Source organism: Brassica oleracea, chromosome C2 (genome assembly GCF_000695525.1).
Source record: "Brassica oleracea var. oleracea cultivar TO1000 chromosome C2, BOL, whole genome shotgun sequence".
NCBI classification, from domain to species: Eukaryota; Viridiplantae; Streptophyta; class Magnoliopsida; order Brassicales; family Brassicaceae; genus Brassica; species Brassica oleracea.
Genome location: NC_027749.1, coordinates 37,846,256 through 37,864,294, shown reverse-complemented (window position 1 = coordinate 37,864,294; position 18,039 = coordinate 37,846,256). Strand labels below are relative to the sequence as shown.

Genomic DNA, 18,039 nt, shown 5'->3' with positions numbered 1-18,039 from the left:
TATTCCCACTAATAATCAGATGCAAGCCAAAACAAAATGAATAAAATATAAAAATATAAGAATGAAAACTTTTCAGGAGTTGATTGTGGGCCAATCTATCGATACAAGGAGTATTCATGTGCCTGAATCTTTTTAAACACGCATATAACTGAATTATTATTATTCTCGAAACTTATCATCAAAAAAAATTTATTAGTCTCGAAAATTTGGATTAGTATTTTCATATAGTGAAAAAGGTCAATTATATTCAAGATTACAAGAAGGGAAAATTTGGATAAATGCACTTCAATAAGAATATAATTTGAAAAATACACCTTTGTTTAAGCTTTTTGAAAAATACACTTATCTATATACAAATTTACAAAATTGCCCAATTTTAATAGTTATCAATTTCTATTAAACAATTTTTTAAAAAATTATTTTAAAAGAAAATCGTTAGAGATAGGAAATTATTTGTGAATCCACTATTCAGAATTTCTTCCAACTCTTTCATATACACATGAAAGTAATCTTTCGATAAGACTTCAATGCAAGCAACACCATATGTTTTCTGTGACTTTAAACTGTTGGTATGTGTTGTTGGTATGTGTTTGTTCTTCCTCTGCCTTTCTTTTTCCATTACTTTCTTTTTGAATCTTGTACTCCATCTCTATATAAACAACATAAATTAAAAAATTTGTAAGATACACGAATCAAATCATTTGCTCAAACAGATTTATTGGATTTTCATGACACATGAAAAAAGAAGAACAAACCGATGAATAATAATCAGTGCAATTCTTTTTCATATTCAAAAAAAAAACGCATATCCGAATACATCATATTAGGTAGAACTTACTTGGCTCCAGTAGAGAAGATGAAAATTTTGTAGAGACAAACGTGACTTGCTTTTCTTTTTTAACAACGTGACTTGTTTATGTAAGTTGAAGAAAATAAAATAAAGAGAAATCTGTATAAACATCATGATAAAGTCAAAACAAGTCATAATTCACATGTTTATATTTGTTATTGTAAAATTTAAATGGTAAAATAACATATTTATCTCAACACACATATTTATCTAATTTTAATGATATTATTTTATTAGTTTCAAATTTATATATTAATTTCGAATTATATCTTGGATAAAAAGGTCAATTCATAATTAAGGAAGTGTATTTTTCAAAAGTTAAAATAGAAAATGCAATTATCAAATTTCAAATCCTAAATAGGGTATTTTGCAAATTATCCCTTAAAAGAAATAGAATGAGAAAGCGTTAAAAAATCGACTCCGCTTGTTTGTCTTTCTCAAAAAAAAAAAAATTGAGGCAAGAAAGTCAAAAGAGAAATTTCCCCTGCACACATTAAAAATATAAATTTACTATCTTGACCAAAAACATGTACTCTCTTTTTATTTCTCTTCGTATTTTTCTTTAACTTCTCACTAAAAATCTAGTTATATATTTTTTAGTTATTTGAGAAATAAGCTGAACTCAAAATTAGATATGTTTTATTCCAATAACTTCTTTTATTTTTTTCTCAAATAACTTTTAATTATATTCTATTATTAATAGTTATTATTAATTCAAATAATTTTTGTTATTTTAAAACTTATAAACTTAACCAAAATAATTTTATTTTAACTATATCTTCATTATTTAGATAAACTTATAACTGTATTATGAAAATATTAATTACTTTATTAAAGCATAAAACATAAATATTAGATCCTTTTAGATACAAAATAAAACTATATAAAAACTGCAAAAAATAAATTTACAAATAAAGAAATTTAACACTAAAGTAAGTTTGTGAATAATATTTTCTCAAATTTGAAAGATTATTATTCATAAAGTCATTTTTTCTTTAAAATAATAACCATTAGAGAATATTTTCTCTTATTTTTTTTATGTTTACCCTTAAACTGAAGAACTTTTACAATAGTCTAAGAAAGAGCTCAGAAAGAAAGTCACAGAAGTGCGACGAGAGAGAAGTGAAGTGCGACGAGAGAGCGAAAAGTTGAAAGTCACCGTCTTTCCACCTTCTCCGGTGGATGGCTCCGGCCGTTGGTACTGTGAGAGGGTGGATCTCCTTTTTCCTTCTTGTTTCAGTCTTGTTTAATTATGGCTTGCTTATTAATCTAGAGGGTTTCAGATCTGGTCGGAAACTTCATTCATTCGTGTTGAAACGGAGAGTCTCAAATAGGAATCCATGGACCTCAATCTCTTCAGATCTGCGGTATGTGGTGGTGGATTTATAATTACCGGCTGGTTTGAGTAAGAGTGTGCTTCGAGTAAGGCTTGGTTGGCTCCGCCGTGGTGTTGAGACGCATAGACGGCGCGTGGTGAGCTTCTACAGAGGTCAATGGCGAGTTTAAGTTGTATCTGAAGGGAGGCGGTGGAGCAGAAGCGCTTATGAGACACATTCTACAGCAACGGTTATCCGTAAACTATCGATCCGGTTTGTTCTTTCTATGGCGGGGTTTGATTCTTATCTAGGTTGGTTGTGATTTGGTCTCTTATGTTATTAGCTATGTTCTTGTTGTCCGTGTATGGTAGTTTGATTTTTTTTTCCGGGATTGTAGTTGTGCAATCGCCGGCTTATGGCTCGGGTTGTGTCTCTTAACTGCCCGCTCTAGATTATGGTGTCGTTTCATTACGACAGCCTTTGTAACTTGCATTTTGGCTTATCCAGTTTCGAATCAATATAACAACAGATGACAAAAAAAAAAGTCTAAGAAAGAGCAGCCCATTTGCCAAAGCCGACGTCGCTGTCATCCATTCTCCCTTCTTCTTTTGAATTATATTACTTTTATACTATACTTTTTATGCCTTAATTTAGTTGAACATTTATAGGAGTACTATAACGTCTTATTTGTAGTATTGCAACAAAGTTTTTTTTTTTTTTTTTTTTGGTAAAAAACAAAAAATTTCATGTCGAGATCCTCGAACTTAAGTTCTAGAATAAAGGCTTCTGCTTAGTTTAGAAGATGTAAAAAAAAAAAAGTTCTTTTTGTGATAATGGTTGTTGGTATACTATTTTAGAGGGTTTGAAATTCATGGGGGCAAAAAAACACGAGAAATAGTCTATCTCTCTTTCATGCGAAATTAAAAGCTTTCGTTTAGGCGATAGAATATATGAAGAATCTAAAATAAATTTATGTGACGTTTGCAACAAATTATTTTTAATTGATAAAAATAGTTTCAGAAGCATAAGAACAACCAATTTCTACAGCATACCTAGAAAATATTCAACGACTTATGGAAAGTTTCATCACAGCTCAGATACAAAAATAAAAAATCTTACACGAGATGTACGTAGTCAACTGTCTTACTTCACATTTATGGACGCAAAGTCTTTGTTCGGTCAGCAAAATTTTAGTAGTCTGTTGATGCTAATGACATAAAAAAAAAAGAGCAAAAGTTTCAATGTTCATCAAATGTTAAATAAGAAAAGCAAAATGCTCTCTTGAAAATAAATCTATAGACCATGTATTCTTGTGAAAAGAATTCAGTAGTATAGATAAATGAAATAATTTCACTACAATTAAAAAACCATCATTTTGCTTATGTCTTTTATTAAAACATAGATATTCTTTTGAATTTAACTTTCTTTATAAAATTTTAAATTAAGTACACCTTCTACTATAAAGTTATATAGTTACCATATGTATCTCCCGAATGTCAATATCTTAAGTCCCAAGAGTGAGAAATGGAATTGCTGATTCTTTAGTTAGGTATGCACAATCTTGTCATAGGGAGCTTTGTTAAGTTGTTTATTCTATGTCGATCTAGTTACCCAGACCATCTCAAGTAAGAGTAATAAAATAGTTGTTTTATGCAAATATATATATTACAAATATTTTGTAAAATCAATGGATTATTAAGTACTTCAAAATTTAACTAAACAATGATATCTTTTGCATATATTTTGAATATATTTTTAATCTAGTACACAATCTATCAAATTCTATCAAAATCCTTTTTACTCTATATCTTTACAATATTAAAATCAATTCGTATAAAATCAAATCAAATTAGAAATAAAAATGATATCATTTTAATTAAAAAATAAATAAATATATTGTTAGTAATTATATAAACATAATATCTCTTACTAAACCAAATAATAACATTCACCTTACAAAAATATATAAAATGGGTGAATTTTTTAATTTAGGTATTAATTTAAATGAAGGATTTCATAGTTACTATAAATAAAAATAATATTAATTTTATAATACTATCTTCTATGCCAAAAAACATCTTCAGTTACATTTTTCACAAATATATTTTGATTTTCTTTAAGAATAGAAAACACATAAATAGCTTATAATAGTTTCTTCTATAAAATGAAATAAAATTTAGAAAATAATATATATTTATATACTTAAATTAAATTATCAACATAATTTAAATTATTACCAAAAGACAAACACCAAATCAAGCTGCGAAAAACAATCAAAAGCTAGAAATTAAAATTTATATAAAATAATTATGCTCTTTGAAGCGCGGATTAAAAACTAGTTTTAGATTAAAAGTTAGTATTCTAAATTGATTTTATATTTATATCTGCAGACAGCAAGGGTGGGAAATTAGTTTGCTAAACTCTTGCCTCGTGTGATCAAATCCAATTCCATTTTCTAAGCATGCTAGGATAAGACTTGCGGGTGAATTTAAATAATTAATATATAAAACATATAATTCTGAAAATTTTAAGATTTATATATGATTGATTTTGTTGATATATGTATGCTATTTTGGATTTTTTATAAAATCATTTATACGCCGAGCCGGGAACAATTGTGATGTGGATCAAAACTTAGAATTTATGATTGGTCCTATATATCTGGTCTTAAAAATTTTACACTAATTTTCAGAATATCAAATTTTTACGTAAGATGAAAAATTAAAATATTTAATTACAAACTGGGTTGGGTTAGGCTTATTATTTTTAAAGGAAATAAATATACAATCATTATTTTATTAACTAAAAACAAAATTTCCAAGGAATTTCGTTTTTGAATTCCAATTGTGCACATAAGTCATTTTTAACTAATAAAAATACAATCGTTAGTAAGTTTGTAGTCGCTGAAATCAAGGTAGCAGAAGAATTTTTAATCTTCAATAAAAATACAATCATCACTTTTGAAATAAAAATTTCCTTATTTTTTTAGGGAATTTGCATCAGGCTTCCTTTTTAAGGAAATAAAAAACAACTACAAATTCAATTCCTTGGTGCCAAACTATTTTTTTAGTCTTCAATATAAGTTCCCATGTTTACTATCTACCGAAGAATTTTGTATCAAACATAAATATTGTATTTTATAATCGAATCGTTTGGTTATTTAAACTTTGTGTACTTTTTTAATAACAAAACACATTAATTATACTTACCTAAATTCTCATTATTTTATATTTGTGTATCACGATAATATAATTTTTTTTTTCATTCTAACACTAAAAGGCCGAAAGTATGTGATTGATTATATATGATTCATTTCAATTGAGATTAAAATTAACCAACATCAATAATAGACAAACCGTATATTAATTATGTTTTCCACTGATATGGTTTTCAAATATTTTTCAAATGAAATCATGAAAGGATTTTTGGATTTGTTAAATACATACTTACCCGTTTACTTTGCCTATGCGACGAACATAATAATAGTGAACATTATGTGATTCATTATTCGTTGACTACTCGGTTTTTTTAATGGATTTAGATTGATTGTCCACAATGTATATTTTTATAATAAAAAATAATCATATTTGCCACAGTCGTTCTATGATTTGTTTAATATTCTTGTGATTTGTTCTTCATTTTTCCATGGTGTAGGTTCAAATTTTGGAAGAAACGTTTGACAGCTGAAGAACCTTATTCATAATACAAAGACAACTTGCTATGTTTTATGCTGAAGAACCTTTGAATAGTAATCGATAGGGCAATATCATTTCTTAGTTTTTGATATATGTGTTCAGTTTTGATCAAAACGTTGAAACGTTACCTACGGAAAGCTATGTTACATATTTGCTTTATCATAATATCATTACTTTATACTCATGAGGTTTGTTGGTGTTTTTTGTATGAACATTATGTGATTCATTGGGTCGTAAATGATTCGGTCCGTATGTATTTATGCTAGAGTTAAATAATATTAGATTAAAGTTCGGCTAAATTCTATGTAATGATATCATATCAGCGATTAAAAGGCTTAAGAGATTGACACATAAGCAAGTTAATTTTCTAATAAATGCAAAAATTAAGATAACAAATTTTTAAAAGATCTTCATTTAATATATAAGAGATATGACATTGTCTTAAATACGCATGATTGGCTAGTGGTTTTATTTTCTAATTAAGCGCTTCCTTTGTACAACCACAAAATAATACTTATTTTATCAATATTAAAATCATTCATGTTTAGATTTTTTTTGTTTAAATGAATGATATTCTCGACTATAATCAATATATTTATTTATAAAGTTAAAGCATAAATTAAAATGTAAAATTATGAATGATGAATTTAATTGATAAAATTAAAAAGTAATAAACTGTTGGGGTAAACCGATTTTTTCACAAAATAGTACTTAGTTTATCAATATTAAAATCATTCATGTTGGGGTAAATCGATTTTTCTTAAAATCTATTACATTTTAAATTCTTGTAGTACGTACCAACCCAGAATAAGTCTCAAATAATGTGTGCATATATACAACAAAACCATGCAGAGAAAATATACAAAATATGAAAATGTCGATGTTCTGTGTTATTTGTCGGTCGGATATATCTTTTGTAAACTGTTTTTTTTTTTATCTTTTGTAAACTGTTTGTTACTCTTTACCAAATTCTCTATGATATATATATTTTTTTGGGTGTAAATTCGCTATGATATCAATTTACGATAAATGACAAAATTTCACCATGCTGATTCTTCTACATCTTTGAAAAGTAAATGTAAATATCAGGTGGATGGCGCTAAACGTTCTTAAATTGTATAGCTTTCATAGAATTTGTTGATATACAATTTTAAATTCTACATGGTGTGAAATTTAAGTGTAACTAATATAGAAGTATGGTCAAAATTATTGTAGCCATTATATGACACATGTTTAAATTATCACTCCAAATTTACATCTAAGCACCTCCATGAATGATTGTAGTTGTTATAAGTAAATGATGTAAATTATTAAAAATGTGAATCCTATAAATCTTTTTAACAATTGAAGCTCTTCTTTCTTTTTTTTTGGTAGGTTTCTTCTTCTTGTAACATTTTTTGGTAGGTTGAGCGAAAGGGAAACATGAGTCACACAATCGTAAAAGGTAAATTAACCTTAGATGCCTCCAAAGTAACAAACTAATCCTCTGAGACACTTTTGTCCCTTCATGAAAATATATCATAATAAATACACACATGACTTATTTTGAAGTTTTATTTAAAGAAAGTTTCAAAAGATCAAAAGATAACCCCCTCGTGAAGATCTCAGTTCCAATAATTTGGTTCCATGTAAAGGTAAATCATAAACTTCGAATTTCGAATTCGGTGATTGTGTGTTTCTGCCCAATAGAAAATTCTGTTTAAAAGTTTTAATTTCTTTGTTCAAAAAAAAAAGTTTTAATTTCTCTTGTCCATTTGATAAATGTCACTTTGTCACACTCACATCTCTCCTCTTCTCTCTTCTCTCTCAATGGAGAAAAAAAAAAGATTTGATCTTTGTGGGAACATTTCGTCTTCTCAATAAAAGACATTCTCTCTCTTGCTCTCCCACCCAACAACACTTTCTCTCTCTATACGTAGCGACAATAATTCTGTAACCCCTCCTTTACATAACACAAAGCCCATACATACATATATACATATATACACACATACACGTATACAATACAATCCACACATTATATAAACATTCACACTCACTCTTCTTCATACACTCTCCAAACTCAGAAAACACCAGGCCCAAAGCTCACAGTCAAAATCTCAGTCTCTTCAACTTCTTTTTCCATCTGGGTCTTGTCAGATAAATCTAAAATGATGAGAGAAGGTCATGATGAGGAAGAGATGATGATGATGTTGGCGAGGAAACCTGCATGGCTTGAAGGACTAATGGCGGAAACTTTCTTCTCGAGCTGTGGGATCCACGAGAGTCGCCGTAAAAGCGAGAAGAACGTATTTTGCTTGCTCTGTTGTCTCAGTGTTTGTCCTCACTGCCTCACTTCACATCGCTCTCATCCTCTTCTACAGGTAATTTTCCCCACAAAAATTAGTTCATTCGCACTGAAATTGACCCTTTAAGTCATCTTCCTAAATTTTCTCTGCATATTTAATCTAATTGAATCGTATATGTGTAACCCTATATGTCAGATTTGACTCACTTGCTCTAGACATGTGATATCTCTGATTACTATAGAAGTTCAAAAGCAAAATCCAGAATGTAAACACTATATCATGTATGTATATATCATTGATAGTATTGGACTTGAATTGTCTATTATTTTGATTTGGTTTGTTTCTATATATAGTATGTATCTTTTTCTCATGTTTTATATATTCTTTATCTTTTCAGATTTGCTTGGTTCCTTTAAATTTATTGTCTTCTCTCTGTTCAACTTCTCTTGAGTTGTTGCTTTCAAAGAACATCAAAGCTTTGACCAAATTCCTTTTCCTTCACTTCCATTTACTTCTTTCCACAGTTTTGTTTTTATATCGTAATTCAAAATTATATATCATTTTATTCACTATACTCCAAAACAACTATAGGTGCAGATCCAAATCATGGCTCTAATTATAAGATTAGCAAATGTTATTTTTTCTTTGTAGTCACCCTGTTGTGCTTCAGGTAAGTAAAGCAAGAAGTTTTCTGATGCAATTAGGAATGTTATTACCCCAATAGTTTATATTCTAGCTATTAATCCCTTTTGTTTAAGAATTGGCAGGTGAGACGATATGTATACCACGATGTCGTTCGGCTGAGTGATCTTGAGAAGCTCATTGATTGTTCATATATTCAGGTGATCCTAGCTACTCTTAGAAGCCTTATTGTTGACAAAGTTTGTCACTAATTGTTAAATTTTATATTCAGCCATATACAATTAATGGAGCCAAAGTGATATTCATAAACCAAAGACCACAATCAAGAGCTAAGGTCTCTTCAAATGTTTGCTTCACTTGTGATAGAATCCTCCAAGAACCATTCCACTTTTGTTCGCTCTCTTGCAAGGTAACTTTAATTAATGCACATTATTTTTGAAATTTAATTTACTTGGAATATTTGAATCTTAAGATCATCTCCATTACGTAGTATCCAAAAAGATTCTAAACAATATAGCATAATATATATAATATAACTCAATTATGTGATTAATTTTATATTAAATATATATTATATGTATACCTATTTAATAGTTGATTGAGAACCTTTCTTCTCTTTATTTCAGATTTTGTATTGTTAAAATACTCTATGAAAACCTTTCCATCAAAACGGCTTTAAGAAAAACATGAAAACTTTTGATTCGTAATACTAACTAGTAAAAAGCATGAAATTTAGTTATAAGATGCTGACATAGTTGACCCAGGAATGACAAAGTGAGTCCCATTAGTTCATGAGATTCACTTGTTTATTGTTTTTATTCGAGTAATTTTAAAAAAAAAATATATAATAGAATGATTGCTTCAACTCTCAACTACATATATGACATCAAAAATTTTAAACAAATCATTATTCTAAAGATGAAAAAACAAATGTGAAAACAGCTGTTTTTCTCTTCTTTATAATAATCATGTATATTTTTCCTTGGATTATGTGTTTCATTGTTTGATTATCTTAAACACATGTGAAAGTACAAAGTGGGCACTGTCCTAGGTTTATGAACTATCATTTCCAATATTAGCTGCATCTCGTATTATATTACCTATCAATGTTTTAAACTTTAATAATATGTGTAGGTGGATTACTTACAATATCAAGGAGATGATTTATCAAGCATTCTCTATAGAATCGATGAATCGGATTTCACATTTTCAAGTTTGAGAATGGATGGACACGATCAGCTCGGAGAGATATCAACAATGGAGGAAGATACCGACGATATTTTGGTGATGTCAGATCAATGGGAGCAGGGTAACAATAGTAACAAGAAGGAGAAAAGGAAGAAGAAAAAAGAGAGTAATTACTCGCCTGGGATGGTTCTTTCACTTGGTAGCAGAAGAAAAGGTGCTCCTCACAGGGCTCCTTTTTCATAGTTCAAGAACAATAAAATCATAAGCAAAAATGCTACTATATTTTAAAATAAGCACTATATATATGTGTGTGTATCGTGTTTCTTTTATTAGGTATATCTTGTAATGGGTACGATAAAACCATTAGTACTCTTTATAAGTTTATCACCAAAATGTTTTTGGTTTTCTTTTTAATTTTTTGTATCATGGTTATGGGAAATTGGACCGTATGAATATAAAAAAAAACACTAATTAGCTATGTAACCAATTTCCCTAGTACACCTATACATGGCTTCACTTTTGTATAATAATTCTATTTTGTCCCTCAACATAACCGGTGAAACCCGAAAGAAATAAACAAATAAAACTTCCTAATAATTACCTGTCAAAAGTTATTCGTGTCTCTTTGATATTCATTCACCCTTTGCAATTATCTTTATTTTTTTTAATTTGGGAAAGGTGAATCTGTTTCTTCTCAGATTTGTGGGATTGTTGATGAATTTGCCTATGTAGAATTTCTGGGAGTATTTTGTGATCGGAAAATTTCTCCAAAAATTCCAACCTTCTCTCCTTCTGAAACCGCCAGCTCGCCACTGCAGTTACAACCGATGCGTCGAGGAACATCACCCGTACCGACGACGTTGCGGGCTCTGTGCATCCATCTTCTCAATCTGAGATATTTCATTGACGAAACGTGAAAACATGTAAGTTTTGATTTCGCGTTCGAAGACGAGGAAGGAGATCAACAAAGAGTGTATTTCTATATTATTTTATGGACTGGAACAGATTGTCTTTCCTTCAAATTTGACTATTCTCTTATTTGTCATGTTTATTAATATATAATGTGCTATTTATAATGTTATATTTCATTTGATGCTTGGAAAAAAGTTCAATCTTGTTCGTTGTTGTTTCATGTTCTATTGATATGAGTTTTGTAATGGTGTATGTATGTGTTTTATATTGATGTGGATATGATTTTGTAAAGAGAAATAGATGTTAAACGTAAATGGAATAGAATATACTATCACATCAAATAAAACAGAATACAATGTGATGTTGAATGGAATGATACGATGTTGTCTTTTCCACCTATTTTCTCTGATGTTGTTAATCTTCACATATTTCTCTACAGTCAATCTGAATTTGGGGTCAGCAATTAACTTCTTCTATGCAATCATAGACATTTCATAATTTCACCAATATGTATTATTCTATCTATTTTGTTCCATTTTATTTGGATTTAAGATTTATATTTAAATTTGGGGTTTATAATTGAGTTTAGGATTTAATGATTAAGATTTAGGGTTTACTATTTGGAACGTGGAGGTTGAGATTGGGGTTAGCCTTAACTTTTTTCATGCAAGCATAGTCATTTCATAATTTCACCAATATATACTATGCTATTTATTTTGTTCCATTCTATCTGGGTTTAAGGTTTATATTTTAGTAATGCTTCATATGTGCAATGTCCATATTTTGATATTTAGATTATGGTTTATATTTTCTTTTAGGGTTTAGTGATTAATTTTTGGGTTTAGTTTATATACTGTTTGGATTAACGTTTAGGGTAAGCATTACTTCATTCTATGTAATGTAATCATCGATATTTCAAAATTTGAACAATATATACTATGCTAGTTCGTTTGTTACTATTCTATTTTGATAATGATTCATATGTACTATTTTGCATATTTTGATTCTTGTGTTAGGGTTTATATTTATTTTTAGGGTTTAGTGATTACTGTTTTGAGTTTATTTTATAGAAGATATGGGTAAACGTTGGATAAGCATTACTTACTTTCATGAAATCTTAAACATTTCAAAATTTGAACAATATGTAATATGCTATTTCGTTGTTACTATTTCATTGATATGGTTGTCCTATACTATTTTGGTTATATGGAATGTGAATTTTGTAACTTTCAATTTTTCACGTATGTTCACGTATGTTACGTACTTGAATACACTTTTTATTTTAAAGCGTCTACTATTTTTTCTCATTTTTACTGCTTACCGTTAAAATTTAGGTGATAAATAATCTGGAACATGCACTTTGTTTTCATGTGTGATTGTAAATAGAACACAAAAAGCACGACGTCATCTACTCTCTCACTTGCAACTGGAAACTTGTTAAGCGCAGGGACAAAACCGGACAGTTTGGGATCTAAATGTCTGACATTACATTATGTCAAAATCATTGCCGTTCACCTAATTTATGTTCAAAATATGGCTATTCTGCAAATAAGCCCGGTTATGTATGGGCAATTAATCTTCGTTTTTTTTTTCTTTTGTGGTAACGTGGAATCACTTTTTACGCTTATTTAATAACTATTGGTTTCTTTATGAATAAAAATGGGGTGGAGCATTAAAAAGTGGACTAGTAGCTTGGGTAATTTTCATTGGGAGCGAAGCCAGTGCACGAATAGTTTGGGTAATTTTCATGAGAGCATTACATTATGGGTTATTTTGTGGTGGGTCTTTAACATATTTAGGTACTTTCTGCTGAAGGTGTACTTTAAGTCTACTTTTTGTATTTTTTTGTTCTTTAAATGCCCCTCTTAGAATGAGAGTTAAAATCTGGTCAAACAAAAATTAAACACTAGTTAGTCTTTTTCTATTACAATTAATTAGTAAGTTTATTGCGTAGTAGGATTTGTTTGAAACCGTTAAATTAAAGTATGTTAAACTCTTATTGAGTAGTAGGATTTGTTTGAAACCGTTAAATTAAAGTATGTTAAACTCAATCATTCAGTAAATTAAGCAGGCTAACACAATTGTTTTGTGGTTAGATACATGTGGTTGTGGGAGACATAGGTATGGTTATGGATGGGATTACGATGGATGTGGTCAACGGATGGGTTAGGATGGAAGTGGTCATGGAAGAGGTCAGGATTAAGATGGTTGTGATCATGTCTCAAAGGTAGAGTGGATATGGAGTAGACGGCTTGTTTCTGGTGTGGATAGAATGAGGTTAGGGTTATGATGGTTGTGGTCATGGCTCAAGTTAGAGTGGATGTGGTCAACCATTTTCTGGGAAACTTGTTTGTTGCAAAGAGTCGTGCGACCAACCGTTATTTTGTCCAAAAGATTCTTTGACAACTAAACAAAAAAGAGGATCTTGAATAATAAGAAAATTAGGATTTGAAACACAAGGAGTAAAATTAGAAGGTAGTGAAAAGTGTAGAGAGTTAATACCTTTCAACAGTAGATTTATCGAATTCATAGTTAACAATAAACGACCAGATCAGAATTTACGACAAAAAATATGTCACTGCCACAAAAGAAGAAAAAAGATGAACATGCTGAAGTTGAAATGAGAATTAATATAATGAATTCAAAGTTGATTTTGTCGGTTTTGTTGAAGAATCTTGTAAGCATCAACCATGAAAAAAAATAATGTTGAGATGTAGAAGAAAAGAGAGAGAAAAGAATAAAGTGTAAGAGATAATGGATAAGATGAAATGAGAGGTTGAAAATGTAACCAAACTACATGTTCTCAATTTTTTTTTAAGTCATAAGGACTTTTTAGAGAATTTACAAGCACAAAGTGCTTGACATGTTGAAAGTATGTCTATGTGTAAATAGAGAAGTGAAAAGTACGTCTAAATGTAAAATTTTCAATTTTCATTGGGAGCGAAGCCGGTGCACGAAGAGAGTGGGCATATGCATCCGTAATTTTGTTGATATTATGTATTTAGTATGTGAAATTCTACAAAAACAAGCTAGGAGAGATGGTTGTAGTGCTATTGTGCACCCACGACGTCGCGAGTTTGAAACTCCTGTAAGCATATATTTTATTTTGTAACAGATGTGCACCCTTTGAAAAAGAATTCTGGCTTCGCCCATGGAAGAGTCGACTATAGGTTTTCACGAGGATACTTGAAAAGTCTCAAGCTGCGTCATGAACTACACCAACATCGTTTTTCTATTTTATGATTTTAATCTCTACAAATTATTTGATAAGTGATTTGATATATATATGTATAATCACCGCATTGATTTTGAAAGAAAATAATACCATGACATACTAACAATGATGACATGATTTGAAACTAATTGTACATGAACATATACATTTAGTGTTTTTTATAGTTTTGGTAATGCTTTTAGAATATAGCAATGACTGATAAATCATCATTAATATAACAACTAACAATATAATAGTAGAAATAGAAATATAGTAACATTTTACAAATTTAAATAATTTTATAATTTTTATTTCTTAAACAAATCTTCAAAAATTTATGCAGTTTTTTTTTCAAAATTTGTAATTTTCTAACCTCATTACCATTAGTTTCTTTTTAATATCTACAAATCCCAGAAATATTATTTAGTTTTACGTTTTGATAATTATGTACCTAACAAATTTTTTTATTAATTTTATAGAATTTAATTAAATATATTTTAACCAAAATAAATAGATAAAAATTATTTTCAGGAATATACTGGAACAAAGATGCCGATCTGTTGGAGTGTCGATTTTGCAAGAAGCCACGATTTAAACCGCAAGGACATGGGTGGAATAGGGTACCGTACCAGCGAATGTGGTACTTACCTATTACCGATAGGTTGAAGAGATTATATCAATCTAAAAAAATTGCAGAACATATCCAGAAGGAAGGCGAGATCAATCATCCCTCAGATGCAAAAGCATGGAAAACACTTGAATTCAGTACACAAGGATTTTGCAAGCAACCCCCACAATGTTTATCTGGGGCTGTGCACAAATGGCTTTAGTCCTTTTGGAATGTATGGAAGACAATACTCGTTTTGGCAAGTCATTCTGACACCTTACAACCTTTCACCAGAGATGTGTGTGGAAAGAAAATTCCTTTTCATGAGTATATTTATATCTGGGCCTAAGCATCCAAAGAGTTTCCTCGATGTTTTTCTACAGCCTTTGATAGAAGAATCGAAGGAATTATGGTCAACAGGGGTGCAGACATATGATTGTTCAATGGGAAGGAACTTTACAATGCGAGCAGTTCTTTTGTGGACCATCAGTGATTTTCCTGGATATGGAATGTTATCAGGTTGGACGACGCATGGGAGGCTAACTTCTCTGTATTGTATGGGAAGCACAAACGCATTTCAGCTGAAGAATGGTAGGAAAACGTCTTGGTTTGATTGTCATCGGAGATTTGTTTCCATTAACCATCCGTACAGGAGGAACAAGACATTGTTTCGATCCAAAAAGGTTGTACGAGACACCACTCCACCGTATTTTTCTGGTAAGGAAATCGAGAAGGATATTGATTACCATGGTGCACTAGGAACAGTCGGTAAATGGGGGTAATTTGCATACTCCAGCAAATATGGATGATGGTTACAGGACACAACATAATTGGCACAAGAAGAGTATATTTTGAGAACTTCCATACTGGAATGATCTACTTCTGCGTCACAATCTTGATGTGATGCATATAGAGAAGAACTTCTTTGACAACATCATCAATACATTACTGAATGTCCCCGGCAAGACTAAAGATAACAAGAACTCAAGGTTGGACTTACCTACAATATGTGCTAGGAGTGAGCTTCAAATTAAAAGCAATGGGCAAATTCCGGTTCTCATTTTCAGATTGATGGCAGAAGCGAAGGCGGCGTTGTTCAAGTGGGTGGCATCAGATGTGAAGTTTTCTAATGGGTAAGTTTCAAATATGTCGAGATGTGTTGAACATGGGAAAAAAATTTCACGGCGTACTACTTTGGGTCACAAGTCCGGACACGGAAAAGGGCACCAAGCAGATATGATGATGGTGGTGTTATGCCGACATATGTTGTACCAGGTGTTAAAGACATATTTTGTCAGATTGGACGTCTATCTCGGAAATTGAAAGAAGTTTGGTGGTGGAGTACAGAAGACGCTCACAGTGCACACATATATACTTCTTAACTGTGATGAGATAGAATCCTTTGAGAGGTAATTAAAAATTTTCCGGTATGAAATTTAACAATATATATAATTATTTAAAAACTGACTTAATGATCTTCTTAAAAACATCGAGTTCGTTGCCCAGGTTGAAGAAGCTATATCGGGAATATCAACAAATGATCTTAACAAACGGAAAGACGATCACTTCGTGAAGTGGCTAAAAACGCAGGTATATATATTTAAAATTAATTATGTTATATATATATATATATATATATATATATATATATATATAATTAATTATGTTAGATATTTTGAATTTTAAAAAATTATTAATGAATTGTTATATATATAATTACATGTTGATTATGATGATCCATTCTATCCTCTGTGGTTTCACGAATTGATACAAGTTCTGGTCGCTAAGGTCACCACAGCACCTATGTATTTCACACGAGGCTACACTTTTCACACTTACGAGTATGGAAGTCGGCGAGCAATAACGAACTATGGAATATGTGTCAAAGGTGAAACATATTTCTATGGAATCTTACAAGAGATCATCGAAGTGGAATTCTCCGTTTAGTGAAGATGAAATGCGTCCTCTTCAAATGTGATTGGTTTGACCCCACCGTTAATAGAGGTGTTCGGTATAGCAAGTTTGGAGTTGTGGATATCAATGGTGCACAAAGGTACAACAAATTTGATCCCTACATATTGGCATCTCAGGCAGATCAAGTTTGTTTTATTCCATACCCGAGGATCAGACAATCCGAAATATCCTGGTTAGCCGCTATAAAAGTTAAACCTCGGGGACGAGTTATTGGTGATGAACAACCTCCTTTGCAAGAAGATTCCGTAAATGTTGTGGAAGCACCTGAACAGTCTACAAATGAAATCTTACTTGTTGATCCACAAAACCCGGGATATGAAGATCTTCCGGATGATATTATAACAGACGAAGGCGACAAAGATGAATTTGAAGAAAGTGATGCTCCTAGTGATGAGCCGAGTGATGGTAATTATAATGATGATGAGTGAATTTCATTATGTCATATTTCTTACTTATGTAACAACTCTAAATGTTTAATTATATTGTTAGACTCTTTGTGTTATGTATTTTGCTTATGTATGAAATTAATGTTTAATGGGGTTATATAACTTGAAGTTTGTGGTTTGGGGTTTAAGGGTTTCGATCTTTAGGGTATAAACATTCATCGACCCTACCCAGTCGTAAATTTAAAATGCGGCTCGTTCCTAAGGTGTCGTAATATAAATGAGCTTCTAGATTACGACGACTGTTAAACAAGTGTAGCACTGCAAGAAAACACGCCGAATTCCGATGGAGATTCCGACGGACCTCAATGTCGTCGGACGTTTGTGACGGATTACTGACTAATTTCCGACGAAAACCAAAAATTTGAAGTCGTCGGAATATACCGACGAACTTCCGACGACATTCCGATTAACAGTACAGTCGTCGGTATTCCGTCGGAATTTTCCGACGAATTTCCGACGAACCATATGACCGTTGCCGACAAATATATATGACCGTTGTATAGCCGTTTGAGATTAGAAAATACCGACGGAATTCCGACGGACTTCTTTACATCCGTCGGAATTTCGTCGGAAAGTCGTCGGAGGGCCGTAAGCAATTTCCTATAAATACAGCCCCTCCTCATTCAACTCATTCACACTTCATTCTCTCTTCATTCTCTTTAGTCATAACAATTCCGTGAAAATCATGTCTTCAGAAGTTTATTATCGTTCGTGGATGGATAAACCTCATTTGGATCCGAACACCAATTTGCTTACGGAAGAATACGTTCAAGGGATTGGAGAATTCATGAGGCTTGTTCAACAGCAACCGGATGCAAAAAGTGGTATGTTAAGATGTCCCTGCTCTTCTTGCAATAATAATAAGGTTATAAAAGAATTTGATGTTTGGACTCATTTGTATATGAAA

General features: G+C 30.9%; 1 protein-coding gene across 2 annotated transcripts; it reads left to right on the top strand.

The window, feature by feature from the left end:
- Positions 1-7,661: 7,661 nt before the first annotated feature.
- On the top strand, positions 7,662-10,415 carry LOC106325785. Of its 2 annotated transcripts, none has more exons than XM_013763832.1 (4): positions 7,662-8,224; positions 8,917-8,991; positions 9,063-9,200; positions 9,926-10,415. In XM_013763832.1, exons 1-4 carry the CDS (start codon positions 8,012-8,014, stop codon positions 10,220-10,222), a joined length of 723 nt encoding a protein of 240 aa, XP_013619286.1. In that variant the 5' UTR covers positions 7,662-8,011; the 3' UTR covers positions 10,223-10,415. The 2 variants fall into 2 exon arrangements, with proteins under 2 accessions (XP_013619286.1, XP_013619285.1); XM_013763831.1 differs by having other exon boundaries at positions 8,908-8,991.
- Positions 10,416-18,039: the final 7,624 nt, after the last annotated feature.

Bases quoted from the DNA above. Each gene is read 5' to 3' on its own strand.
- LOC106325785 (XM_013763831.1), top strand. From the start codon at position 8,012: ATGATGAGAGAAGGTCATGATGAGGAAGAGATGATGATGATGTTGGCG. The intron at 8,225-8,907 runs GTAATTTTCCCC...CTTTTGTTTAAG, and splicing joins GCTCTCATCCTCTTCTACAG to AATTGGCAGGTGAGACGATA. The intron at 8,992-9,062 runs GTGATCCTAGCT...TTTTATATTCAG, and splicing joins TTGATTGTTCATATATTCAG to CCATATACAATTAATGGAGC.